The following is a 27,913-nucleotide window of genomic DNA, read 5'->3' as shown; positions in this document are numbered from 1 at the left end:
ATACATTTTCTTTGATATTTATTAAACCTATAATTTTGTAGAATTTGAAATGGGATTATGGCTAAACTGAGAGATCAACCAGAAGTTCGTTCCAAAAACTTCTATAAATAATACTAGAAAGACATTAAATGGAGAAAGATTCATATTTACTATATATCATATACAAGTTTTATTAATATAGCAGAATATAAATCTTTAGATGTTGCTCAAAGCAATAAAGGATGAAGCAGTTTTTATTGTTCCATATTTATAAAATCTTAGACAGATGGTAGAAAATATTCTTATTTTTTATTAATATTTACAAACCTAAATTCTGCAACTTAAATCATTTCCTTCCTTGCCCTTCTTCCTTATGAGCTTGCATAGCTATCCTAATGTGCATTTGTGTAGGTGATTTTTTTTTTATTCTCAGGTGAATAGATGTTTGTGCCGAGTTATACCATAAGAAATAAAATGAGGAATTTTAAGTATTATAGTCCTTTTATGGGACTTTCATTAACATGGTTCCACATGGTTCCACTTGTTCCTTACAACAGTCCTGCAAAGTAGGTGTGAAAGGTATTTTAATTAACCAAATTAGAAAACTGGAGCTAGAAGTTTTGATGATCCTTGAGTATTAAACAGTGAGTTACTGACAGTGTAAATTTGAGCCTATTCTTCCAACAATTCTTTCAATGATGCTTTCAGTACACTCCATTGCTTAATGTATTTTCATCTAAAGGCCAATTTATATGAGTCATTTGCTTGGAAGAGCCAACTTGGAAGTTAACACATTTTGATACCTGACTCTATGCACCATTTTTCTTTATAAAAAAACTTTGATTTTTAAAAAGAAAAGTTAAATTATTAAGATGTTTTATTTTATTTAGGCTTATAGAATAGCTATTTTAAGAGTTCTTCTTTTCTAATCTTGTTTTTAGTTTTAAAAGAACCCTTAAAGTGATATTGAAAATTCTTATAGAAATGCATTTTGTGTCATACCCACAAAGTAAACCTTTTTAGTAAAGCCAAAGGTAGAGAATCGAGCTAATAGGCCGAAGGTTGGCATAAAACAGAATTCTGAGAATGGTTCAACTAACCCAGAGAAGGAAGAAAAAGAGAAAAACAGGAATGCAGGACAGATGCGACAAAGTAAATATAAATGCTGTATTTACCTAACTATAGCAGTAAATACTTATATGTTAATGGATTACAATTGAATTCAAAGGCAGACATTGTCAGACTGGATATAAAACTAAGTGCCAACAAGTTGTTTTCTACAAGAAACTCATTTTATATCTAAACACAAATAAGTTAAAAGTAAAAATAAAAAAATGTTATATGATATTAAATATTAATATCCAGGACAAGGGCTACTACTAATGATAAAAAGAAACTTTTCATATTAGAAAGACTAACATATTAAGAGACACAACAATTATAGTACTTATAAACAATAAGAGATCTTCAAAATATATAAAGCAAAAAGTGATGGAACAGGGAATAAAGAATAAATTCACAATTTAGTTAGACATTTTAAAATTCCTTTCTCAATAATTAATAAAACAGAAAATTAATAGAGATATGGAAGGCTTGCACATTGTCAACCAGGTTAACCTAATTAACATTTACATAGTACTTTGTGCAATAACAGTAGAATAAAATTATTTTAAAGCACACGTGAAAAATTTATCAAATAAAACAAATATCAATAAATTTGTAAGAATTAAAATTATTGGGAGCATGTTCTCTGACAAAAATGAAGTTAAATTTAAAAGAATAACAAAAAGCTACCTAAGAAATCTATAAATATTTAGAAAATTACACATTTATAAATTACTCAGAGGTCAAAGAATAAATCAGAGGGAAAATTATAAAACAATTTTAATTGAATGAAAATGAAAATATAACATTGCAGAATTTCTGAGATGTAGCTAAAGCAGTACGTAGAGAAAAAGCTAACATTAAATGTTTATTTTAGAAAAGAATAAGGTATAAAAATTAGTGCTCTAAATTTCAGCCCTAAAAAGCTAAAAAAAAGAAACAAATTAAACCAAAAGCAATTTGAAATAAGAAAATTATATATGAAAAGTAGAAGTCAATAAGGAAAATACATAGCAGAAAAAACAATGATACAAAAACTGGTTCTTAGGAAATGTCAATAAAATTTAGCATCTCTACTTGCATTCATCAAGAAAATGGAAGAAAGAAAAATATTAACCAACATCAGGAATGAAGGAGGGGCATCACCAGATCCTACAGGCATTAAAAGTGTAATAAGAATATTATGAACAAATTTGTACCAATAAATGCTACAGCTCAGAAAGTAAATGTACAGATTTTTTTGAAAGGCAACTATTACCAAAAGTTAGTTAAGTAAATAGCCTTGTTTTAATTTAGAAATTGAATTTATGATTTAAAAGATTCTCACAAAAGAATTCCAAGACTAGATGGCTTCAGTAGTTGATTTAATTCAAAATTTAAGAGGAAAATAATGCATGTCTTACACAAACTCTTTTAGAAAATCAAGAGTCTCGTTATAATAGAATGAGAAAACCAGAAAGCAAAGACACTGGGAGCCATCTGAAAGGCTGCCTATCATAATAGTTAAGACAGCGTGGTGTTGGCATATAGAGAAATCAAGAAACTAATTAGATATTCCAGAGCTAGGCCCATACATATATGGTCAATTAATTTCAGCAAACATGCCAAGGTAATTTAGTGGAAGAAAAGAGTTTTTTCAATAAGTTGTGTTTGAACAACTGGATGTTCTTTTGACCTTTTGACTCTTATCTCGTGTCATCCATAGTAACTAACTCAAAATGGTTTGTGGACCCCGATATAAACGCCAAAACTATAAAACTTCCAGAAGAAAACATTTTTAAACTTTTGCAACTTTGGGATAGGCAAATATTTTTTAGATCACCAAAAGAGCAAACCAAAGAATAAAAAACAAATGCGTTGAATTTCATCAAAAATAAAACTTTTGCTGTTTAAAAGACAACATTAAGTACATGGAAGAAAGTCACACACTGAAAGAAACAAAATACTTGTTTCCAGAAGAGCTCTCAGAAGTAAATAATTAGAAGCTAACCAAATTTTAAAATAAGTTAAAGACAGGAATGAACACTTCAAAAAACAAGTGTCAAATAAGCACACTATATTTTTTTATTATTTTTAATTTTTTTAGCTTTTTAAAATTTTCATGTGTACATAATAGGTATGTAGATTTATGGGGTACATGAGATGTTTTGATACACACATGCAATGTGAAATAAGCACAACATAGAGAATGAGGTATCATTCCCCTCAAACAATTATCCTTTGAGTTACAAACCATCCAATTATATTCTTTAAGTTATTTTAAAATGAACCATTAAGTTGTTATTGACTATAGTCAACCTATTGTGCTATCAAATAGTGGGTCTTACTAATTCTTTAACTAGTTTTTTTGAACCCATTAACCATCTCCACCTCCCCTGCAGCCCCTCATTATTCTTCCCAGCTTCTGGTAACCGTCTTCTACTCTCTATCTCTGTGAGTTCAATTGTGTTGATTTTTAGATCCCACATATAAGTAAGAACATGCAGTGTTTGTCTTTCTGTGCCCATCTTATTTCATGTAACATAATAATCTCCAATTTAATCTATGTAGTTGCAGATGACTGGATCTTATTCTTTTATATGGCTGAATAGTACTCCATTGTGTATATGTATCATATTTTCTTTATCCATTCATCTGTTGATGGACACATACGTTGCTTCCAAATCTTAGGTATTATAAACAGTGCTGCAACAAACTTAAGAGTTCAGCTAACTCTTCAGTATATTGATTTTCTGTTTTGGGGTATATACCCAGCAGTGGGATGGCTAGATCATATAGTAGCTGTATTTTTAGTTTTTTGAGGAACCTCCAAACTGTTCTCCATAGTGGTTGCACTAATTTACATTCCCACAAACAGTGTATAAGGGTTTCCTTTTCTCCACATTCTCTCCAGCATATATTATTGGCTCTCTTTGTATATAAGCCATTTTAACTGGAGTGAGATGATATTTCATTGTAGTTTTGATTTGCATTTCTCTGATAATCAATGATATTGTGCATCTGTTCACATGCCTGTTTGTATGCCTTCTTTTGAGAAGTGTCTATTCAGATCTTTTGTCCAATTTTAATTGGATTATTAGCTTTATTCCTATACAGCTGTTTGAGCTCCTTATATATTCTGGTTATCAATCTCTTATCAGAGGAGTAGCTTGCAAATATTTGTTCCCATTCTGTGGGTTGTCTCTTCACTTTGTTGATTGCTGTTTTTGCTGTGCAGAATCTTTTTAATTTGATGCGATCCCATATGTCCATGTTTGCTTTGGTTGCTTGTGCTTCTTGGGTATTGATCAAGAAATGTTTGCCGACACCATTGTCCTGGAAAGTTTCTCTAATGTTTTCTTGTAGTTGTCTCATAGTTTTAGGTCTTAGATTTAAGTCTTTAATCCAATTTTGATTTTTTTGTGTATGGTAATAGACAGGGGTCTAGTTTCATTTTTTCTGCATATGGATAGCCAGTTTTCCCAGAACCATTTATGGAAGATACTATCTTTTCCTCAGTGTATGTTCATGGCACCTTTATCTAAACTGAGTTTAATGTGGGAGTGTGGAGTTGTTTCTGGGTTCTCTATTTTGTTCTATTGGTCTATGTGTCTGTTTTTATGCCAGTACCATGCTGTTTTGGTTAGTGTAGCTTTGTAGTATAATTTAAAGTCAGGTATTGTGATTCTTTCAGTTTTGTAATTTTTGCTTAGGATTGCATTGGCTATTCTAGGTCTTCTGTGGTTCCATATACATTTTAGGATTGTTTTTTCTATTTCTGTGAAGAATGCCATTAGTATTTTGATAGGGATCACATTTAATCTGTAGATTGCTTTTGGTAATACGGATATTTTCACAATATTGATTCTTCTAATCAATGGGCATGGAATATATTTCCATTTTTTAGTGTCCTCTTCAATTTCTTTCATCAGTGTTTTATAGTTTTCCTTATAGAGATCTTTCACTTCTTTGGTTAAGCTAATTCCTGGGTATTTAATTTTATGTGTGGCTACTGTAAATGAGATTACTTTATTTCTTTTCCCATTGTTCACTGTTGGCATGTAGAAATGCTACATTTTTTTGTATTTTGATTTTATATCCTACAACTTTACTAAATTTGTTTATAAGTTCTAATAGTTGTTCTCTGAAGCCTAGATTTTTAAAATATTAGTTTATATCATCTGTGAACAAGGATAATTTGGCTTCCTTTTCAATTTGGATGCTCTTTATGTCTTTCTCTTGTCTGATTGCTCTAGCTAGGGCTTCCAGTAGTATGTTGAATAACAGAGGTGAGAGCAGTCATCCTTGTTGTGTTCTAGATTTTAGAGTTTTTCTCCATTCAGTATGATACTAGCTGTGGGTCTGTCATATATGGCTGTTTTGTTGAGGTAGATTCCTTCTATCCCCAGCTTTTGGGGATTTTTTATCATAAAGAGATGTTGGATATTATGTTTTTTTCAGCATCAATTGAAATGATCATATAGTTTTTATTCTTCATTCTGTTGATATTATGTATCATGTTGATTGATTTGCATATGTTGAACTATACTTCATCTCAGGGATAAATCCCACTTGGTCATTATGTTAGTCTTTTCTCACATTGCTATAAAGAACTACCTGAGACTGGGTAACTTAAGAAAAGAAATTTAATTGACTCGCAGTTCCACAGGCTGTACAGGAAGCATGGCTTGGAGGCCTCAGGAAACTTACAATCATTGCAGAAGGTGAAGGGAAAGCAGGCAGATTTTACCGTGGCAGAGCAGGGGAGAGGAAAGAGGAAAGTTCTACACACCTTCAAACAACCAGATCTCATGAGGACTCACTCACTATCAAAGAAACAGCCAGGGAGAAATCCATCCCCATGATTTAATATCTCCCACCAGGTCTCTTCCCCATCACTGGGGGTTAAAATTCAACATAAGATTTGGATGGGGACACAAAACCAAACCATATTATACTGCTTCTGATCCCTCTCAAATCTCATGTTCTCACATTTCAAAACACAGATGTGCCTTCCTAACAGTCCTCCAATGTTTTAACTCATTCCAGCATTAACTCAAAAGTCCAAGTCCAAAGTCACATCTAAGACAAGGTAAGTCCCTTCCATCTATGATCCTGTAATATGAAAAACAAGTCAGTTACTTCCAAGATGCAATAGGCGTTGGATAAATCCTCCCATTCCAAAAGGGAGAAATTGACCAAAACAAAGGGGTTACAGGACCCATGCAAGTCCAAAACCCAGCAGGGCAGACATTATATCTTAAAGCTCTGAAATAATCCCCTGAATATGTGTCACATTCAGGCCGCACTGATGCAAAGGATGGGCTCCCAAGGCATTGGTAGTTCCACATCTGTGACTCTGCAGAGTACAGCCCCCATGGCTGCTTTCACAAGCTGGTATTGAGTGACTGTGGCTTTTCCAGGCACACATTGCAAGCTGTCAGTGGATCTACCATTCTGGGGGCTGGAGGATCATGTCCCTCTTCTCACAGCTCCACTAGGCAGTGCCCCAGTGGGGACTCTGTGTCGTGGCTCCAACCCCACATTTCCCCTCTGCACTGCCCTCATACAGATTATCCTGTACTAGGAGAGTTCTACCCCTGCAGAAGACTTCTGCCTGTACATCCAAGTGTTTTCATACATCCTCTGGAATCTAGGCAGAGGCTTCCAAACCTCAACTCTCGCTTCCTGTGCACCTGAAGGCCCTAAACCATGTGGAAACCACCAAGTCTTGGGGCTTGCACCCTCTGAAGAAATGTCCCAAGCTGTACTTAGGCCCCTTGTAACCATGGCTAGAGCTGGGGCAGCTGGGATGCAGTGCTCCATGTCCCAAGACCGCACAGAGCAGCAGGGCCCTGTGCCTGGCCCAGGAAACCATGTTTCCCTCACAGACCTCCAGGCCTGTGATGGGAGGGGCTTCCACAAAGGTCTCTGAAATGCCCTAGCAATATTTTCCCCATTGCTTTGGCTATTAACATTCGGCTCTTCTTATGCAAATTTCTGCAGCCTTGAATTCTTCCCCAGAAAATGGGTTTTCCTTTTCTACTGCGTGGTTGGGCTGCAAATTTTCCAAACTTTTATGATCTGCATTCCTTTTAAATATAAGTTCTAGTTTCAGGTCATTTCTTTGTCTATGCAAATGATTGTAGGCTTTTAGAAGCAGCAAGGCCACATCTGGAGTGCTTTGCTGCTTAGAAATTTCTCCTGCCAGATATTTTAAATCGTCTTTCTCAAGTTCAAAGTTCCACAGATCTCTAGAGCAGGGGCACAAATGCTGCCAGTCTCTTTGCTAAAGCATAGCAAGTGCGAGCTTTGCTCCAGTTTTCAATAAGTTCCTCATCTCCATCTGAGACCACCTCAGCTTGGACTTCATTGTCCATATCACTATCAGCATTTTGATCACAACCATTCAACGCATCTCTAGAAAGTTCCAAACTTTCTCTCATTTTCCTGTCTTCTACTGATCCCTCCAAACTGTTCTAAACTCAGCCCATTACCCTGTTCTAAGGTGGCTTCCACATTTTCGAGTATCTTTATAGCAATGCCCTACTTCTCTGGTACTAATTTTCTGTATTAGTCCATTCTCACATTGCTATAAAAAAACTACCTGAGACTGGGTAGTTTATGAAGAAAAGAGGTTTAATTGACTCACAGTTCCACATGCTATAAATGAAGCATGGCTGAGAGGCCTCAGGAAACTTACAATCATTGTGGAAAGTGAAGGGGAATCAAGCATGTCTTACCATGGTGGAGCAGGAGAAAGAGAGAGAGAAGGGGGAAGTGCTACACACTTTTAAACAACCAGATCTGTTGAGAACTTGCACACTACCATGAGAACAGCAAGGGGGAAATCTACCACCATAATCTAATCACCTCCCACCAAGTTCCTCCCCTAACATTGGGAGTTAAAATTTGTCATAAGATTTGGGTGGGGACACAGCCAAACCATTTCAGTCATGGTGAATGATCTTTCTAATCTATTGTTGAATTCAGTGTCCTAGTATTTTGCTGAGGATTTTTGCATCAACATTCATCAGAGATATTGGCCTGTACTTGCGTTTTTTGTTTTGTTTTGTTTTGTTTTGTCTTTTTTTTTTTCTTTTCGATGGGTCTTTGTCTGATTTTAGTATCAGGGTATGCTGGCCTCATAGAATGAGTTTGGAAATCTTCCCTCCTTCTCCATTTTTAGAATAGTTTGAATCAGATTGGTATTAGTTATTCTTTAAATATTTGGTAGAATTCAGCAGTGAAACCATCAGGTCCCAAGCTTTTCTTTAGTGGGAGACATTTTATTACAGCTTCAACCTCTTTACTTGTTACTGGTCTATTCAGGTTTTAGATTTCTTTTGGTTCAGTCTTGCTAGGTTGAATGTATCTAGGAATTTGTCCACTTCATCTATATTCTCCAATTTATTGGCATATAGTTGCTCATAGTAGCTGCTAATGAGCCTTTGAATTTCTGCATATCAATTATGTTTCCTTTTTTATTTCTAATTTTTTTCAAAAATCAACTTTTTGTTTCATTGATATTTTGTATTGTTTTTTCATTTCAATTTCATTTATTTCTGCTCAGATATTTATTATTTCTTCTACTAATTATGGGTTTTGTTTTTTCATACTTTTCTAGTTCTTTAAGATTATTAGATTATTCATTTGAAGTTTTTCCTTGTTTTGATGTAGACACTTATAGCCATCTTAGTACCAATTTTGCCGTATCTCATAGGTTTTGGTATATTGTGTTTCCATTATCATTTGTTTAAATAAATTTTTCAATTTCCTTTCTAACGTCTTCATTGATACACTTATCATTCAGAAGCATATTCTTAAATTTCTGTGTATTTGTATAGTTTCCCAAATTCATCTTGTTAAAATCGAGTTTTATTCCACTGTGGTCAGAGAAGATGCTTGATATTATTTAAATTGTTTTGAATGTTTTAAGATTTGTTTTGTGACCTAACATATGATATATTCTTGATAATATATCCATGTGCTGAGGAAAAGAACATGTATTCTGCAGCTCATGGACAAAATTTTCTGTAAATATTAGATCCATTTGGTCTATGGTACAGATGAAGTCCAACAAGTTTCCTTGTTGATTTTCTGTCTGGAAGATCTGTCCAACGCTGAAAGTGTGGTGTTGAAGTCTCCAACTATTACTGTATTGGGGCCTATATATTTCTTTAGCTCTGATAATATTTCCTATTCATATCTAGGTTATCCACTGTTGGGTGCATATATACTTAAAATTGTTATATACTTTATATGTTCTTGTGAAATTAACCCTTTTATCATTATATAGTGACCTTCTTTGTCTCTTCTTTTAGTTTTTGTCTTGAAGTCCATTTGTCTAATATAACTATAGCTATTCCTGCTCTTTTTTTTGTTTCCATTGGCATGGAATATCTTTCTCCATCCCTGTATTTTCAGTCTGTGTGGACTTTATATGTAAAGTGTGTTTCTTGTAGGCAACAGATCAACAGATCTTGTTTTTCCATTCATTTAACCAATTTGTCTTTTGATTGCAGAGTTTACTCTATTTACATTCAATGTTATTATTGATAAGTAAGAACTTACTACTGCCATGTTATTATTTGTTTTCTGATTGTTTTATGGTCTTCTCTACTTTCGTTTTTCTTTCTGTCTTCCTCTAGTGAAGGTGATTTTTTTCTGATGATATGTTTTAGTTTATCTTGCTTTTTATTTTTTATGTATTCATTGTATTTATTTGTTATGTATTCATTTTTCTGGTTTCAGGTTACCATGAGGCTTACCAATGCTATCTTATAACCCATTATTTTAACCTGGTAACAACTTAACACAATTTGCATAAACAAACAAGCAGAAAGAAAACTAATAAAAACTCTGTTATAACTTTGTCTCCCTGCTTTTTAACTTTTTGTTGTTTCTATTTATATTTTATTGTACTATGTCTTGAAACATTGTTGTAGTTATTATTTTTCATTGGTTCATCATTTAGTTTTTTCTTAGGATAAGAGTAGTTTACACACCACAGTGACAGTTTTATAATATTCTGTGTTTTTCTGCCATATTTACTATTACCAGTGAGGTGTTTTTTTGTTTTGTTTTGTTTTTTTTGATGGAGTCTCACTCTGTCACCCAGGCTGGAGTGTAGTGGTGCGATCTCAGCTCACTGCAAGCTCTGCCTCCTGGGTTCATGCCATCCTCCTTCCTCAGCCTCCTGAGTAGCTGGGACTACAGGCATCCGCCACCATGCCTGGCTAATTTTTTTTTTTTTTTGTATTTTTAGTAGAGATGGGGTTTCACCATGTTAGCCAGGATGGTCTCGATCTCCTGACCTTGTGATCCGCCCACCTCAGCCTCCCAAAGTGCTGGGATTACAGGCATGAGCCACCATGCCCAGCCACCAGTGAGTTTTGTACCTTCAGGTGATGATTTATTGCTCATTAATGTCCTTTTCTTTCTATTTGAAGGACTCTTTTTAATATTTCTTCTAGGGTGGGTCTGATGTGGATTAAATTTCACCTTTTGTTTGTTTGGGAAAGTCTCCATTTCTGCTTCATGTTTGAAGGATATTTTTTTGCCAGATATACTATTCTAGGGTAAAAGCTTTTCCCTTCAGCACTTTAAATATGTTATGCCACTTTCTCCTGGCCCATGAAGTTTCCACTAAAAAGTCTGCTGCCAGACGTATTGGAGCTCCATTTCATGTTATTTTTTTTTTTCTTGGTACTTTTAGGATCCCTTCTTTATCCATGGCCTTTGGAAACCGATGACTAAATGCCTTGAGGTAGTCTTCTTTGGGTTAAGTCTGCTTAGTGTTTTATAACTATCTTGTATTTGGATGTTGATATCTTTCTCTAAGTTTGGAAAGTTCTCTGTTATTATCCCTTTGAGTAAACTTTCTACCCCTATGTCTTTCTCCACTTTCTCTTCAAGGTCAACAAATCTTAGATTTGCCCTTTTGGTGCTATTTTCTAGATTCGGTCTAAGTGCTTCATTGTTTTTATTCTTATTTTTCCCCTCTGGCTGTATACTTTCAAGTAGCCTGTCTTCAGGTTCACTAGTTATTTATTCTGCTTGATTAATTCTGTTATTAAAGGATCCCAATGCATTTTTTAGTATACCAATTGCATTTTTCAGCTTCAGAATTTCAGCTGGATTCTTTTTAATTATTTCAATATCTTTGTTGAATTTGTCTGATGGAATTCTGAATTTCATCTCTGTTATCTCAAATGTATTTGAGTTTCCTCAACACAGCTATTTTGAATTCTCTATCTGAAAGGCCACATATCTCTATTTCTCCAGGATTAGTCCCTGGTGACTTATTTAGTTAAGTTGGTGAGGTCAAGTTTTCCTGGATGATGTTGATGCTGGTAGATATTCTTTAGTGTCTAGGCATTAAGCAGTTAGGTATTTATTGTAGTCTTCACTATCTGGGCTTATTTGTAGCTATCCTTTTTGGGGAGGTTTTCCAGAAAGGACTTGGGTATTGTGATCTAAGTAGTATCTGCTTTAGGGAGCACCCCAAGCCCAGTAACACTGTGATTCCTGCAGACTTGTAGAGGCATCACCTTGATTGTCTTGGTTCAGATCCGAGATAATTCTCTGGATTACCAGGCAGAGACTCTTGTTCTCTTCTCTTACTTTATCCCAAATATACAGAGTCTCTCTCTCTCTCTCTCTCTCTCTCTGTTCTGAGCCACCTAAAGCTGGGGGCGAAGTGACAGAATAACCCCTGTGGCAACCACAATTATGACTGTGCTGGGTCAGACCTGAAGTCAGAAAGCACTGGCTGTAACCACTCACTGGCTACTGCATATGTTCACTCAGTGCCCTGGGGCTGTACAATCAGCAGGTGGCAAAGCTAGCCAGGCTTGTGTCCTTCCCTTCAGAGCAGAGAGGTACCCCAGGCCTTGGGTGGCTCCAGAAGTGCTGTCCAAGAGTCAGAGACTAGAGTCAAAAACCTTACAGGTCTACCTTGTGTTTTACTGTGTTGCAGCTGAGCTGGCACTCAAACTACAAAATGCAGTCCTTGGCACTCTTCCCTCTCTTTCCAAAGGCAGAGGAGCCTCATCCATAGCCACCACCACCACCCCAGGCCATGAGGAGTACTGCCACACTATTGCTGGTGTTCTCTTAAGGCCCAAGTTCCCTTAAGTCAGATTGTGGTGAATGCTGCCTGGCCTTGGACTCACCCTTCAGGGAAATGGGCTCCCGTTTGTTCCAGGGCATGTCCATAAATGCTGTTCAAGAGTCAAGTCCTGAAATTGAGGACCCCAAGAACCCACTGTGGCTCTGCTGGCACCTAAGGTGCAAGACAAAATCCCCTTTGCTTTTCTCAAGAGTAAGGAATTTGCCCAGTAGCCACCACAGATGGTGATGTGCTGAGACTCACCTGAAGCCAGCAAGTCTTAGAGGCTCACCCAAAGCCCTTGATGTAGTACCTGGATATCACTGCTGCTTACTTGGGGCCCAAGGGCTCTTCATTTAGCAGGTGATGAATGCTGGCAGAACTACATCTCTCTCTTCAAGGCAGCAGGTTCCCTTCTGGCCCAGGGTGTGTCTAGAAATGTCATCTGGGAGCTAGGGCTGAAATGGGGACCTCATGACCCTGACTGGTGTCCTATCCTGCTGTGGCTGAGCTGGTATCCGAGATACAAGACAGACTCCTCTCAACTCTTCCCTTTCCTCAAGATGAAGGAAGGGTTCTCTTTTGGAGCCTCAAGCTGTGCAGCCTGAGGTTAGGGGAGGGGTGATAACAGCACTCTTTTTGCTTCCTTGGATGATGTTTCTGTGTGTCATGTTCCCCCTCAGTCCACCGTCCCTGGGCTGAATTCAGCTATAGGACTTGCCTGAATTGCAGTCCTTATGGTTTAGACTGCCTTTTAAGTTTACTTGGAGATGCAGAGTTCTGTAGCCCTCAGTAGTGAGGTTTGCAGGCAGTCAAGTTTGGACCACTGGGACCTGCAATTCTCCCTCTGGCTAGGGCTGGTTTAAATGCTCCCTTAGCAAGCAAGCGTCAGCTGATTTTTGTCCAATTTTCATTTCTGTTGTAACAGGACAACGTGGAGTTCAATGCCTCACGATTGCTGTGTTCTTCCTCCGCCAGTACCCAGAGTTATTCTCTGTACCAGGCCACTGCCGCCAGGGTAGGGAAGAGTGGCGTCAGCAATTCAGCACTGTTTTTTCTATCTCTTCAGAGCCTCTCTCAGTAATATGAACTTAAAACCCAGTACTATGAGTGTTCATCTGATTTTTGTTTCTTATGAAGGTGTTTTTTTTTTTTCTGTGTAGATAGTTATTAACTACTTGGTGTCCTTGCATGGAGGCTGATTGGTGGAGCCTTCTATTCCACCCTCTTGCTCTTGCTCTGCCTGTCTCTCAGAAAGATTCTTAACATCTTTATTTGTCAGATATTAGAAAATTAAAACCACTATGAGATACCAGTGTACAACCACTCAAATGACTAATACTAAAAAGACTGACATTACCAAGCTTTGGTACCATGTGGAGTAACTGGAACTCTGATATATTGCTTGAGGAAATATAAAATGAGACAATCTTTTTGAGAAATTTGTCAATTTCTTATAATGTAAAACAAATACTATTTACCCTAGCGATTCTACTCCTTGGACTTATGCAACAATAATGAAAGAGAAATGTTTCCAGAAAAAATATTCAGCAATGAACAGTTTTGTTCAGAATAGTCAGCAATGGAAACCACCCAAATGCTCAAAAACAAATGAATGGTTAAATTAATTGTGATGTATGCAAATGATGGAATACTGTTGGAATATGATATAGCAATAAAAAGAAAAAAACTACTGATACATACAACAACATAGGATGAATCTCAAAATATATACTCTAAGGAAAAGAAGCCAAACTGAAGAAAGTACATATTGTATATTTCATTTATATGGAATTATACAGAAATCAAAACTAACTTAGAGTGATAAATAGCAGATTAGTGGTTGCCTGGATCTTGGGGTGGATAGGGGGAATTTGCTACAAAGGGTCACAAGGGATGACCTTTGTGGTGGAAATGTGTTATATCCTGATTGTGGTGGCAATTACTTGGATGCATACATTTTTCAAACTCACAGAATTGTATACTTAAAATGAATACATTGTATTGTCTGTACATTGTTCTTCAATAATAATTTTAAAAGGAATAAGTCAATATAAAAAATTCTAGTTAACTGAAAGTTACCATATAAAATATATATGATGTGTATATTTTTAGAAATTTAGAAAATTTAAAACACAAATTCATCACAAAAATTATACTGACCATGATTTCCTTTTCTATGGGAGATATTCTTTCACTTCCTGAAGTTTCTGATGGTCACTGTTACCAACATCAACAGCAGATATGGTGTTGACTGACAGAATCCCCAGATGTATGACTATTTTGAGTAGTGGAAGTACACTGGAGTCTTTAGCTACAGTTGGTTATCTTTGTCCATATGCACAGAGGCTCTTCTCATGTTGGGATATTTGACTTCTATTGCAAAGAACACAGTACAGCTTACCTTGTGCTTTGTAAGTTAACATCTGTTGCTCAGAAATTCAGCTATGTCTTCTTATGCATCTGTGTTGGTATCTGGAGGAAGGAGGTATTCTGCTTAATTACTCTCACACTGCTAAATCTTACTTCCCAGTAGGGATTTGGAAAGCAAGGAAGTAGTAAAGAACGGTATTCATTTTGTGGTCTTTTCTAATGCCAGTATCTTGTAACATGGGGAGAAGCACTGAGGGCTGAAGTTTTTCAGTACGTTTTATTTCACAGAGATGTTCTATATCTCAAATCACTAGCACATCAACAGGCTTTAACTGGTTTCTCTGTCTCCAGTATTTTCTGATCCAAGTCATTTTTACTTAGTTCCTCCAGTCTAATCATTCCAGTGGACTAAATCAGAGGCCTTCCTATCAACTAAAAAAAAAAAAAAATCAAGCAAGTAACTGTGATAGAAGTATATTTATCCATAAATTTTATGAGTAGGCTTGTATCTATGTAGAAATATTATAAATACATTTATATAAATTATACAAGCATTACTATACTAATAAAATATAAAATATGTTATTTTAAAACATATTTCTTACTGTAGTGTTATTATTCTCTTATGAACTGGTATTACAAAACATGATACATACATAGGGTGAAGTTCATAGTTAATAGTAAAAGTGAATCCATATATCAAGTAGTCTTCTTGGTAGTTTAATATTATTTTGGTTGTCTTTCTATTAGCTAAAATTATAATACAGTAATATGACTAATGAAAAGCTCATAATAAAAGTATAGGTGTCAGTTTTAGTTTTCTTATTTACTTAATTGAATTATCTTTAGTCTGTCCCTTTTTATGAAAAAGAAAAAAACTTCTAAAACCACATGTCTATTTTGGGAGTGCTTGGATAATTAAACTCTGCAAGTCTAAAGTCTACTTAACCAGCCAGGATATTACAGCAAATTGCATTGCAGCACAATCTGATCAAATGAATGAGGGTACCATTCAGGTCAGTGGAATTCTCACTGTTTTTAAAAATATCTTGAGTACTGAATATGGTATTTGGCTATCCTGGAGGTGACAGTGGCAGTACATATGTAAAATGCTATTAATGCTTAACTTTTATTATTTTAAGATAAATATATAAATAAAAATAGAAGTGCACATGTTTTCCTTCCACATCCAGATCAATTGTCTTTAACTTCCACTGCCTAATTGTAAGTGCCTTGAACACAGCTGATGCTCAGTAAATGTCTGTTGAAAGAATGAAGGAATGTTATTTGGTATAAGGATGTATTTGTTTATGTCTATGCCTAACTTCCCTAATTAAATTATAAGACTCTTGAGGGCAAGGATTGTATGTATTTTTTTTTTTTTTTTTTTTTTAGTTTCCAACTAGTCCACAGCAGGAAACTAAGGCAAAATTAGCTAGATGAAAATGCTCCCATTCTGTACCCTGTTTAGTGTGGCTCCCAAGAGCCATTTATCATTTAACCCAAAAAGCTACTTTTGTTTTAGTCTAGTTCTTTAAAAATTATTTGCATAAGCCCATGATATTAATAATCAATGATCATACATTTTCTCCTCTCTACCCCATGCTACGCAATAGTGCCTAAAAATCATTACCAAACTGTACTATAATTATTTATCTATGTCCATCACATATTAAGCTGTAAATTTATGAGGATGAGAACAATGCTTGTCTTATACTTAGCATAATAATAGCACTTATAGCAAGTGCTTGGTAAATGTTTTACTGAATGAGCAATTCATTAGTTTAAAAATAAGAACATTTCTTTCCATCAGGTAGGTAGACCATTTTACTTGAAGAAAACACTTACAAAATAGAATTAGTAGTACATATAATTTTTTACACGAGAGACTAACTTACTTCCAGTTACTGGGGGCCTTTAATCAGAATGATGTAATTGCCTCAAGTCATTCATATCCCTTTACACATAAAGTCTAAAAAATTACAGAATACTTGCACTAATTTTCTCAACTATACTGTAATACTCGTATGACACTACATATTCAGATGATCTTAAGTAGTGTCCAAATGTATTAGTTTTCTATTGTTGCATTAAATTACCACAAATATAGTGGCTTAAACAATACAAATTTTCTCACAGCTTCTGTAAATAAGGACTATGGATATGAATTAGCTGGGTCCTCTTCTCAGGATCATACTGGAATCAGAAATCAGAGTGCTGACCAAGACTGCAATCTCTTTTGAGGCTAAGATTCCTTTTGCAAGCTTGCTGGTTGTTCACAGAACATGGTTTCTTGAGTTGTAGGAGGTCAGACCTCAGCTCCTAGGGGCTACTTAGTGTTCACTATATTTTGAGGAAAACCTTTTCCCTTTCATCTTGGGTCCAGTGATTGGTGGCCTGAAAACTAACTGTCAATGGACAGATTAACAGATGAAAACACAAGGTTTATTTATACATGCATGGTATGCACATGGGAGTGCTCAGTGAGGAGTAACTCCCTGAATAACCAGAAATAAAGGTTCATATACTAAACTTAACAAAAAGGTTAAGATTTTAATTGGAAAAGTATGGAATGGTCTACTGGGCTTTATGATGCTTATGGACAGCTACATTTGCACTTCCTGGTGATAAGGAGCAGTCTTTTTTTCAACCAGAAGGGGAGGCAATGGCAACTATATTTTCAGGAGGGTCTACGTAAGTTTGAATAATATTTTTTCTGTTGCTGCTGATTGTTCAGATGCTTTCAGTTTAAATTGATGTTTATACCACTTTAGTGAGCTATTAATGACTTCTATTGCCATATGGCCTTCTCTACAACATTGCATTTTGCTCTGTTGCTGCTTGTTGCCTCTTTTAAGAGCTTGTCTGCTCAAGTCAGGCCCACTCAGGATAATCTCTCTTTGATTAACTAAGAGCCAACTGATTAGGGACCTTAATTACATATTTTTAAAAATCTCATTTCTATATAATGTAACATAATCACAAGAACAATATGAAATCATAGACCCTGCACTCAAGGGGAGGGATTATATAGGTCTTATCACCAGAGGAAGGATGTTTTGGGGGCAATCTTCCTACCATACCAAATGACAGGATGAGAAGTTAAGTCCAGTACTACTGGAAATCATAAAATATAGAAATGCTTACACACATTCTACACTGATAAGCTAATAAAATTGATGCTATGTGCCAATTGGTTAGGCCAGATGATATCTCAGATCATCCAAAACAGTATGTGGAAAAAAGAAAGTCCATTTGTGAATTCAAGAATATTTTTTAAACCATCTTTAAAATGTTTTCTCATACCTGATACAGTTTTCAAGCATAGAAACTTGCATATAACATAGCCATAGTTAATTTCTCTTCTTTGAAATTCCAACTCCTCCTTTTAGCCAGTTGGGTCTATTGGCCACAAGTCCCTTCGTTAACCACAAAGAGATGCTATGGCCTGTATTAGTTAACTATTGCTGTATAACCAATTACCCCCAAATGTAGTGTTGTAAAACAACACAGAGTTTCTGTGTACTTCTATGAATCAGGAATCTAAGCATTACTTAACTGAGTTCCCTGCTTCAGTCTCTCTCACAGGGCTGCAATCAATATCTCACTCATGCAGGATCTATTTCCAAGCTTACTCATTGGCCATTAACAGGATTCAGTTCCTTGAGAGCTGTTAGTCTAAAGACCTCTGCTCCCAGCTGGTTGTTGGCCAAGGGCCACTCCCACCTCTGTGTCACATGGGCCTCTCCAACATGGCAGTTCACTCATCGAAGCAAGGAAAAAAGTAACAAGACAGAAGTTATAATCGTTTGTAACCTAATCTCAGAAGTGGCATCCCATCGTGTTTGTCCTATGTAATTCATAAGAAGCAGGTCATAGGTTCAACCCACACTCACAGAGAGGAGTATGAATTCAGGGGGGCAAGGATTGTTAGGTGCCATCTTAGAAGTGTGCTTCCCACAGTGCCTGAATGAGGGTACAATTTATCACACTGAGGAGAAACAAATTAAAGTGCTTATTTCCAAGAAATGAAATAAATAGTTGCTCTGATTACATTTATTTACTCAGAGCCAAAGCAACCAAGCTTGATGGGACTGGGTTTATAATGGGAGTGGTTAGCCCTTGTCTGAGGAGAGAGGGCAAATGGAACCTGAAGATGAGAAACTAAACTCAACATCAGAGGAGTGACATTAAGTACCAGGTCCAAGGTATGAGTCTGAGACTGTGGATGAGAGAAGAATAAAAGGTCAGAAGCCCAGGAATACCAAATCAATGTAGAAGCAAAATATCAGACCAGATATGGCAGAAAAGTTCAAGAACAAAGAGAACTCCTGGCTTTAAAGACATGAGGTTAGGCTTTTCCTCTCAATTATTGAACGGTTATGAAGTCCTGCTGTATTTTTGCTTTACATTCAAACAAATAGAAAACTTACTGGTTCAGTGAAAATGTTGAAATTGGGGGGTAAATTATTCCAAATAAAATTATTCCAAATAAAATTAAAAGTCATCAAAATATTCATTTTTTTAGCCAACACTAGATTATATATTTCTTACAAAATGCATAGATACTGTTTTGTATCTATTGGTTTTATTTTCTTTTCTAATAATATTTACAGCGTGAAGCACCATTTTATACCAGGTGCTGTGGCTACACCTCAGAGTCATCTGGCTTAAAACACATACTGGTGAAGCCACCATTGGCTTCTCCTTCTGACTGTTTATTTTTATTTTTAACATTCCCTTATTTTGACCTTAAGAAGTTACTTTCCATGAAGATCAACAAATCATGTACTCTAGAAAGTATAATATCCTTTCATAGTATTTTCAAAAGTGGTGATTTCCTTGCCTTTAAAATTTTATTTTTACAATTTTTTTACTTGCCACATAACCATGTGATAGAAAGGTGAAACTAAAGCCATATTGAAAACAAAGAACCACTCATTTCTAGTAAAAGAAATCTAGTTATATTGAATTCCCTTTTTGCCTGCCTCCAAGTATAATTTCTACTAGATTACAGAAGTAACCAATTACCTTCATCTACCTTTCCCTTCATGTGCCTGGAAACTAACTTTTTAAACTCTTATTTTGAGAGTTTAAATTTATTTTTAAATAAATGTATTTATTACCTCTCCTAATCTTAGATCATTTCATCATAATTCTTCTTAAACTTTCTTTCATTTCTATCTTTAGACACACTTCTTTGTATATATTGAGCTTTAGCATCATTTATTTAGCTTTCACTTAAATTAGCAGTCAAATGAATAGCAACTAATAAATCAGTATGCAGCAATTTAAATGCTTATTAAAATTTGCCAATCAGAACCTAACTCCCAGCTTTGCTTATTCAGAAAGGACTGACATTTTCTTGCCACACCATCTACTAAAGACAAGGCATGCAGTTTCAGATTAAATTAACATGGCATTTCTGTATATTTGGGTTATCTTTTATTGTTTTTGAAAAAGCAAATCATTCTGAGAACTTATCTAAATTTTAAAGGTTATGATTTTCAGGGTATCAAAATATTTTGCAAATTATTTTCTTTAACAACCTACCATGGTGTCTGAAATTTAGGCACTTGTGATTCTTATGGGCTGTTAAAGCTGGATAGAGAGATACATAGATATATACACATAAATATAGAAATATACCTAGATATGGAATATAGACGTAGGTATATATTGCATCACTGAAAAAAATGCTTCAAATAGCTTATAAGACCAAGGCTTTCAAGTGTTGTATGGGTAAACTTAAGGTTCTTGTGTGTGTTTTTGTGTATTTATATGTATGTGAGTTTTGGGTTGGGGAGTGAAAGAACTAGGAAAAGATATGCCTCAAGGAAGGGAAATCAGGAATGGGGCAACAAAGTGTACTCAGAGGAGGCCTGAGTATCAGATAGGGAATGATGGTACTAGGACAAGGTCATGAAACAGGAAAGGGTGTCAGAATTTAAAGCATATCTGCCCTCTATTGTATGAAATTTTTAGAATATGTTAATTTAATTTTAGCTCTTCAGTGAGTTACACCTAAGAATTAAAGGAGGCTTTAAGAAATAAAATGCAACCTTGAAATAACTTTTCTTTGTTGGGTCCTAATAAAGAGTTTCAAATGGCACTCTCTATTTGTGACAAATCACACACATGTTCATTACTACATTTCTGGAGTCTTGAAATTTGCAACTGCCAAAAATAGTCAAATAAATAGTCCTTTTTCTTCCTAGGAAGAAATTCTTCTAAATTTAGAAGCCAATTCCCAAAAGAGTTTATGCTGTTGAGAGAAAATTTTTGAAGAAAAGAGTCTATTAGTTAATTTTTAAATGCTGTCAATTTTTAAATGCTGTTAATTTTTAAATGCTGTTGACTTGCAAGAACCGTTAATCATTTATTCAATATGTGAAAAGTACTTGACCTCATCTAAGTTTACAATTGCCCAAACACAAGGCCAGGAATGAAGTTAAATATGTCAGCATGGTACTGCCTTCTTGTCTTATTTCTCCTTTCCTCTATCACTTTGACCTCTTGTGCCTTCCGAAGTGAATGAGGTAACAATCCATATGCTGATTGCTTGTGAAAAGGGCATCTTTATTCATTGAGACAATCCTTCTAGGCTTAAAATTAACCCCAAATCAAGGAAAAGGGTAAGACTGCAAAGTATTTGGGTACTGGTGAGTCTTCATACATATTGCTTTATGAACGATCACTTAGGTCATCCATAAGGAAAGCCGATTCTAGTGATTGTATTACATTCTTGGTTCACAGAATAGATGATTATTTAAATTTTAAATTTAATAATAAGGAAATCTTCTAATTGTTTAATAACCAATTTGATCTATTGAAGTGTTCTGTGTCTTGTGTCAATTTATATAAAGGACACTCCTAAGGCATAAAAAATAACTAGGATTACATTCCTTAGTATTTCCTGTGGCTCATTTGAGGGAGAGGTATGGATATTGCGAGAGGGAAAGAAGTTGGGAAGGGCAAAGACCTGGAAATTAACCACACTATGCCTTGTTATTCTCCTAGGGTCTCATGATTCCTTCAGCTTCTACATTGATGAAGCCTCTCCAGTAGGTCCTGAGCAGCCAGAAACTGTCCAGAATTTTGTCTCTGTGTTTGGAACTGTGGCCAAAAAGCTCATGCGGAAATGGTTAGCCACTCAGACAATGAATTTTACTGGCCAGCTAGGAGCTGGAATTCGTTATTTTGATCTCCGAATTTCCACCAAGCCCAGAGACCCCGACAATGAACTCTATTTTGCTCATGGTTTGTTCAGTGCCAAAGTCAATGAAGGCCTTGAGGAGATCAATGCATTCCTCACAGATCACCATAAGGAGGTAGTGTTCTTGGACTTCAACCACTTCTATGGGATGCAGAAATATCACCATGAAAAACTGGTCCAAATGCTGAAAGACATCTATGGAAATAAAATGTGCCCAGCGATTTTTGCCCAGGAAGTTAGTTTAAAGTACCTGTGGGAGAAGGACCATCAAGTGCTGGTCTTCTACCATAGTCCAGTGGCTCTGGAAGTACCCTTTCTCTGGCCTGGGCAGATGATGCCAGCACCCTGGGCCAACACCACAGACCCCGAGAAACTGATCCAGTTTCTTCAAGCATCCATCACTGAGAGAAGAAAGAAGGGATCGTTTTTTATATCTCAGGTGGTGCTGACCCCCAAAGCTAGCACTGTGGTCAAAGGGGTGGCAAGTGGCCTCAGAGAAACAATCACAGAAAGGTAAGTGTCTTTAAAATGTCAGGGGGGAAACCTCAAATAATTTACCTTGAATTCATAGAGCTCATAACTGATAAAGCTAAAATTATACCTATGTATATTAGGTCCCTAGGGCTGCAATAACAAAGTGCCACTAATTGGGTATCTTAAAACAATAAAAATATATTATCTCACAGCTCTGAAACCTAGAAGTCTGAAATCAGTGTCAGCAGGGTTGCTTCCTTCTGAGGACTCTAAAAGAGAATCTGTTTCATGCCTCTCTCCTAGGTTCTGGTGGTGGCTGGCAAGCCTGAGTGTTACTTGGCTTATACATGCATCACTCCAGTCTCTGTCTCCTTTTTCTCATGCCATTTTCTCATGTGTCTCTGTGTTTTCCTTTGCTTATAAGGATACCAGGCATATTGAATTAGGGCCTGCTCTAATAACCTCATCTTAATTACTTCTGCAAGGAACCAATTTCCAAATAAGGTCATACTCACAGGTAGCAGGGGTTAGGACTTTAACATGCCTTTTTGTGGACCACAGATCAACCCATAACACCATATATTTTGACTCCATGTCTAGTTATCTTTTCATAGCACCCTTTTTCACATTTGTGTAGTGCTTTATAGATTGCAATATCCTTTCTCTACCATTTGCAGAGTCTTTTAATATCCCTAGTTCCATTTGAAATGCATAACAACACTGAGAAGTAGATATTGTCTTACAGATTTAAAAAATGAGGTTCAAAGAAGTGATATATTTTTCCTAAGACCCCTTCAACAGTGAATGATAACACAGATACTCAAACTCTATTCTCAAACTATATCCTATGCCTTTTATACTACATATGCAGCCTTATAAGGAATGGTTACCCTGAGAAAGTGGTCACTTCATTGGTCAAGCCCAGCCAAACATGTAGGATATTCATTACTTGTGAGGTATAATTTGAGCAATCCAGTTTTTCCTGTGAGTGTGACACAACATGCTGAATTGTACATATTTATTCTTTTGAGTTAAAATATTAAACAATGCAAACATCATCTGAAGAAAGAACATAAATCCTTATCAGATCTCTTATTTTTATCTTTCATTGACATTTTGAATTATGCTAAAGAGACAGAGCATGAATGTTTTGCTTGGACTCAAGGTCTTTGTGGACAAAGACAAAAGATGAAGAGAAAAGATTAGGCAGTGAAAATAGTATGTGTGACCTTGTGGTATAGCATATAGGATGGGGAATGAAAGGAGATAAAGCTTGGAGTGATGCAAGAACACATTTTCCAGAAATCTTTTAATCAGGCTACAGAGAACCTCATCCTGTGAGCAATGGGGAGCTAGATAATAAAGTTTAAAAGTAGCATGACTTGACATGATCTGTGTTTTATGTAATAATTGATGCAGCCTGGAGGATTGATGGAATGGAGAAAGCGAGCAGTTAATAGGTGCTTAGAAGTGTTTCAGCAAGGTAATGCAAGCTACATTGGGGAAGCGAAAAACCACAGAAGGGGATAATACGCAAGCAATGAAAATGAAAATGATTCAGTGACTACTTCGCTATGTGGTATGAATGAGAGAAAAGAGTTCAGGATAAGCAGGACAGGTAATGGAAGCATTCACAGAGTCAGGAAACAAAGACACAGGTAATTGGGAGGAAGTGGGGAAGGTACCATCAGGGTCATGCTGAATTTAAAGTGTGAGTAAGGCATTCGAGTAGATGTGGCTAATTGATCATTAGAAATATAGGCCAACTAATTTGGGGGTTGTTGGCATTTCTCGGTGGTGAAAACTCCAAGTCATTGGAGTGGAAATGTTCCTCCACACAAAATCATAACTTACTTCTGTTACTCAGAATGGTCCATTAGCCGGGACTGCTCTGTTCCTTAAAACTTAAATAACATTACCAACCATTCATTGTACACTCTATGAAAGTGCATGGCTTTCTCTATGATTTCTGCTAATGTCTACATTTCTTATATTTGTATGGTAGGGCCCTTTCTACTACTGGATTATATCATTTTATGGCTTAATTATCCCACGCAGTCTGTCCATGTCCCATTCTGAGACATGAAACTTGCTTCATGTTCATTTCCACAATGTTTTTTAGATTCTACTGAAGATCTGAAGAGGCCAGGAATGGCTTATGATCACAATAATGTACATAATTTAAAATCAAATTTTAGACTTGTCTTTAATTACGAATCTTCTGCCCTGGGATAACAGCCCCTGACAACATCTATAACACTGTACACCTCAGCCTCGTATCCTCTGACTGAATCTTCTCCTCTACCATTTTTTAACTTCTTTTCTTTCATTACCCTTCGATTGCCTTTGAGACCCAACATTCTAGATGATTGTGTAACTAGATTAACATTTCTAGATGATTATGCCTAACTAGTCACCTCTCTCCAGCTTTCTAAGCCTAAATTCAGCTAGTTCCCATGAAGTATTCATCAAAACAAGAGGGCTTTTTGCTTTATAGCACCATTTTCTACAAACATTATTTTTTCTGGTAATTAACAATTTACTCCCTTTCTCACAAACTTAGAAAGTGAGGGAGTTGTGTACATATAAAAATGTGTTATTTTTAATTGTATCCCGTAGAGTCCCCAGATTTTGAAGAATCTCTTATGGGTCACTAGAGGTGGAGAAAAGGCAGCAGGAGCCTGGCAGGGAACTGACTCCAACTCCCTCCATTCTCTCCACACTTTGAATGAAAGAAGCTTCATTTTTAACTTTTACATTTTGGGCATGATGCAAGTCTTCCTACGACCTCTTCCAGCATCCAGCATAGTTCTATGCTTAGGAAAACACTTACTCGTATTAAATGCTTGTTTTGCATTTTCATGAAGAACTTTACCCTCATTTTACCTGTGTAGAGATCATCCTTTGAAGAAGCCAAGAAGAAGAATTTACTCAAGGATAAATGGTCTTCATTTTTTTCCTCTTACGGCATTTGATGTAATTTAGAAGTTTTCAAGTCAAAGTTAAACTGCTTTTTGGTTACTCATGCTCTAGTACCCTACTACTAAAGCAGGATTTGTGGGTAAAAAAATCAAATCAGTTAGGAAAGTGCTGAACATTATATTCTACACAACTCTCCCAAAGGATTCACAGTGTACATTAGCATATAAAAGGCACTAAGGAATATTTTAGTGATGAATCCTATTTAAATTTAACTAATACAATGTTTTCCAAGCACTTAAATTTTGTTCAGATAACACTTATTAACAGCACATGGAATTAATTTTTGAAAACTGCTCTCAGCCCTTTAATTCAGAACTTCCTACTTGCCTCTAGCTTATATGTCTGGAATAGTACAGTTGTATCATTGACAAGAAAAAGGAGAAGAAAAAGAAATTTTAAAAGTAGGAATGAAGACTCCATATGGAGAACTAATTCTTTCCTCTATAGGATTATGAAAATTACTTACAAATAATTTGCCAATATATCTGAACCTTGTCATTATAGATGTGCTGGCATTCTCCAGTGGAGTTTAGTCTCAGAAGTACTAGAAAGACTTCCTTTTTAACCATTTGCAAAGCTGTATTCTGAATGTTATATTAATGTGAAGCTCAGTTTTTTGTTTTGGTTTGGTTTGGTTATTGGACATACTCCAGCCTTCTGCATGGAGCATATAGGAAAAGCTTATTGTCAGCTCTGGGGTCATGCCTTGCAAAAGCAATTTATTAATACTTATCACTTATTCAGTGAAGGAGCACTTGACTCCCCAGAACTTGTTGGCTTTCTCTTCTTACCAAGTGATGAAGCCTATGAAGTGAACTGATTCAGACATTGTCCTCCTCGCTTTTGTGCAAAAGCCATTCATTCATAAAGTCCTGTGATGGCACCAAAAGGTGTAGTAAGTTCTTCTGTGCCATGAAAGGAAAGTTACCAGGCAATTTTAAGACCGCTCTGGGCCTTACATATTTTCATCTGCACCGTTTGGAGTTTGAGCCAGATTACCTCCAAGATCCATTTGAGTTGTAAATCCTACAGTTCCAAGATCCTCCATTTGACTAGCTAGTTTCTCTGCAGTTTTTAAAATCATGCCTAATATTTGGATTAACAAAACTCTGAGCACATGCATTTAGAAAACAGCGTTTGAAGTTGTGGGTGGCTTTCAGGGAAACTAAATCGAGCCTGGATTTAGGTACCATAGCTTTCAATCTGGCCAATGGTTCTAAATACTGCAGATTCATTTTCTACATTGTAGCAATGCCAAAAGGCACAGATTTTTATTTCTTAAAGACCTATTTTTAATTTCTTTTTCAAACACCAGTTTTTGCACCTCACCCCCACGCAATTCACACGTTCTTAAAAAGAAGGTGTGCAACTTGAGTAAAGTCCTTTCCTAATTTGTGGAAGTTTATTAACTTATAGGTTTTTCTTAATTTAAAAAATGCAGTCATACTACCTACCAGAATTTTTAAGCAGCAATGCATCTTTGCAAGTAAAGTGATGCTGAGTTAAATTAGACAACATTTTTACAGGCCAACAGTTTAGGTAATGATTAATATAACAATAATAATAATAACTGTTATTATTAGGGGTTCACTATCTGTTAGATCCTTTACCGTGTTATATTAATGATTAGGTTCAATATTTATAAAACCTCCAGCTGTAGGTACTATTGCCATCCTATCTTAATGATAAAGGGACTGAGCCTTAGAAGTGTTAAGCAACTTAGCTGGATAGCACAGTTAAGAAAAGGTGGATTCAGAATTTAAATCCAAACTCTACCTATCCATTTATTCACAAAAGCAAACATTTAAATGCCTAATCTGTTCTAGACAGTGTAGTTCAAGTGACTGATCTCAGATATGGAGTCTTATAACCATTACATCATGCTATCTCCCTGCCCTGCTATTTGTGAGAATCCAAAGAAGTCACTGCAACTTTGTTTTCGTCTTATTAAGTGACAATATCTAGATCAAATTTGGCAGTACATTCAGGTAGACTGAGTTCAATTTAGTACTTATCTGTTGAAAAGCTCCTATGAGTATGGCTCTGCATTAAGTGCTGTGAGGCATATTAAAATTGGTATTTGCCATTGTTCCTATCAAGCATCAAGTAGGTTTGAAAAGACAAGAACATCCAAGACTTAAATACAAATTGGAGACGAACAGGAGAATTAAAGATCAAGGCCTATGGTGACTTAGAGGAGAGAGATATCTGGAAAGATTTTGGCTGGCTTTGACATAACAGCACTGGGATAGGCAGAGATGGGTAGGGGTAGCTTCTCAGGATGAGGAAATAGCAAGAGCAAAGCATGGAGGTAGGAAATCTTGAGGACAAGAGAAATCACGGTTGGTTAGAGAAACAGAGTGATGTGCAAAGGAACATGGGGGATGAGTCGAGGAAAAAGTGAAGGGGGAAATTACGGTTAGCTGAATTAGGCACATATTAGGAAGATATTGAGGAGGGCAAATCAGAACTGGACTTCAGGGGATGAAACCCACCTAATTATGTAGGTTGAGTAAGGAAGAAAGAGACTGAAGAAGAAGCCACCAGTTTAAAGGGGGAAACAGAGTAGCATGCCAGCAAGTGTTTAGAAAGAAAGAGAGATAAAAAATGCTGACATGGTTTGACTTCAGCCCTACTGACAGTGCTGCCCCCTTGGAATACCATTTACAGTATCATTTTATATGGATGACATC

General features: G+C 36.1%; 1 protein-coding gene across 1 annotated transcript in view; it reads left to right on the top strand.

Moving 5' to 3' along the window:
• PLCXD3 (phosphatidylinositol specific phospholipase C X domain containing 3) overlaps positions 1–27,913 on the top strand; it is a 191,620-nt gene that overhangs the window by 100,769 nt on the left and 62,938 nt on the right. Inside the window, exon 2 of the mRNA XM_003274388.3 lies at positions 21,569–22,277. Within this exon, the coding sequence (XP_003274436.1) occupies positions 21,569–22,277 (709 nt within the window). The remainder of the gene's footprint in view (positions 1–21,568; positions 22,278–27,913) is intronic.

Source organism: Nomascus leucogenys, chromosome 6 (assembly GCF_006542625.1).
Source record: "Nomascus leucogenys isolate Asia chromosome 6, Asia_NLE_v1, whole genome shotgun sequence".
Lineage (NCBI taxonomy): Eukaryota > Metazoa > Chordata > Mammalia > Primates > Hylobatidae > Nomascus > Nomascus leucogenys.
The sequence above is the reverse complement of the archived record's forward strand: the minus strand, read 5'-3'. Positions and strand labels throughout refer to the sequence as shown.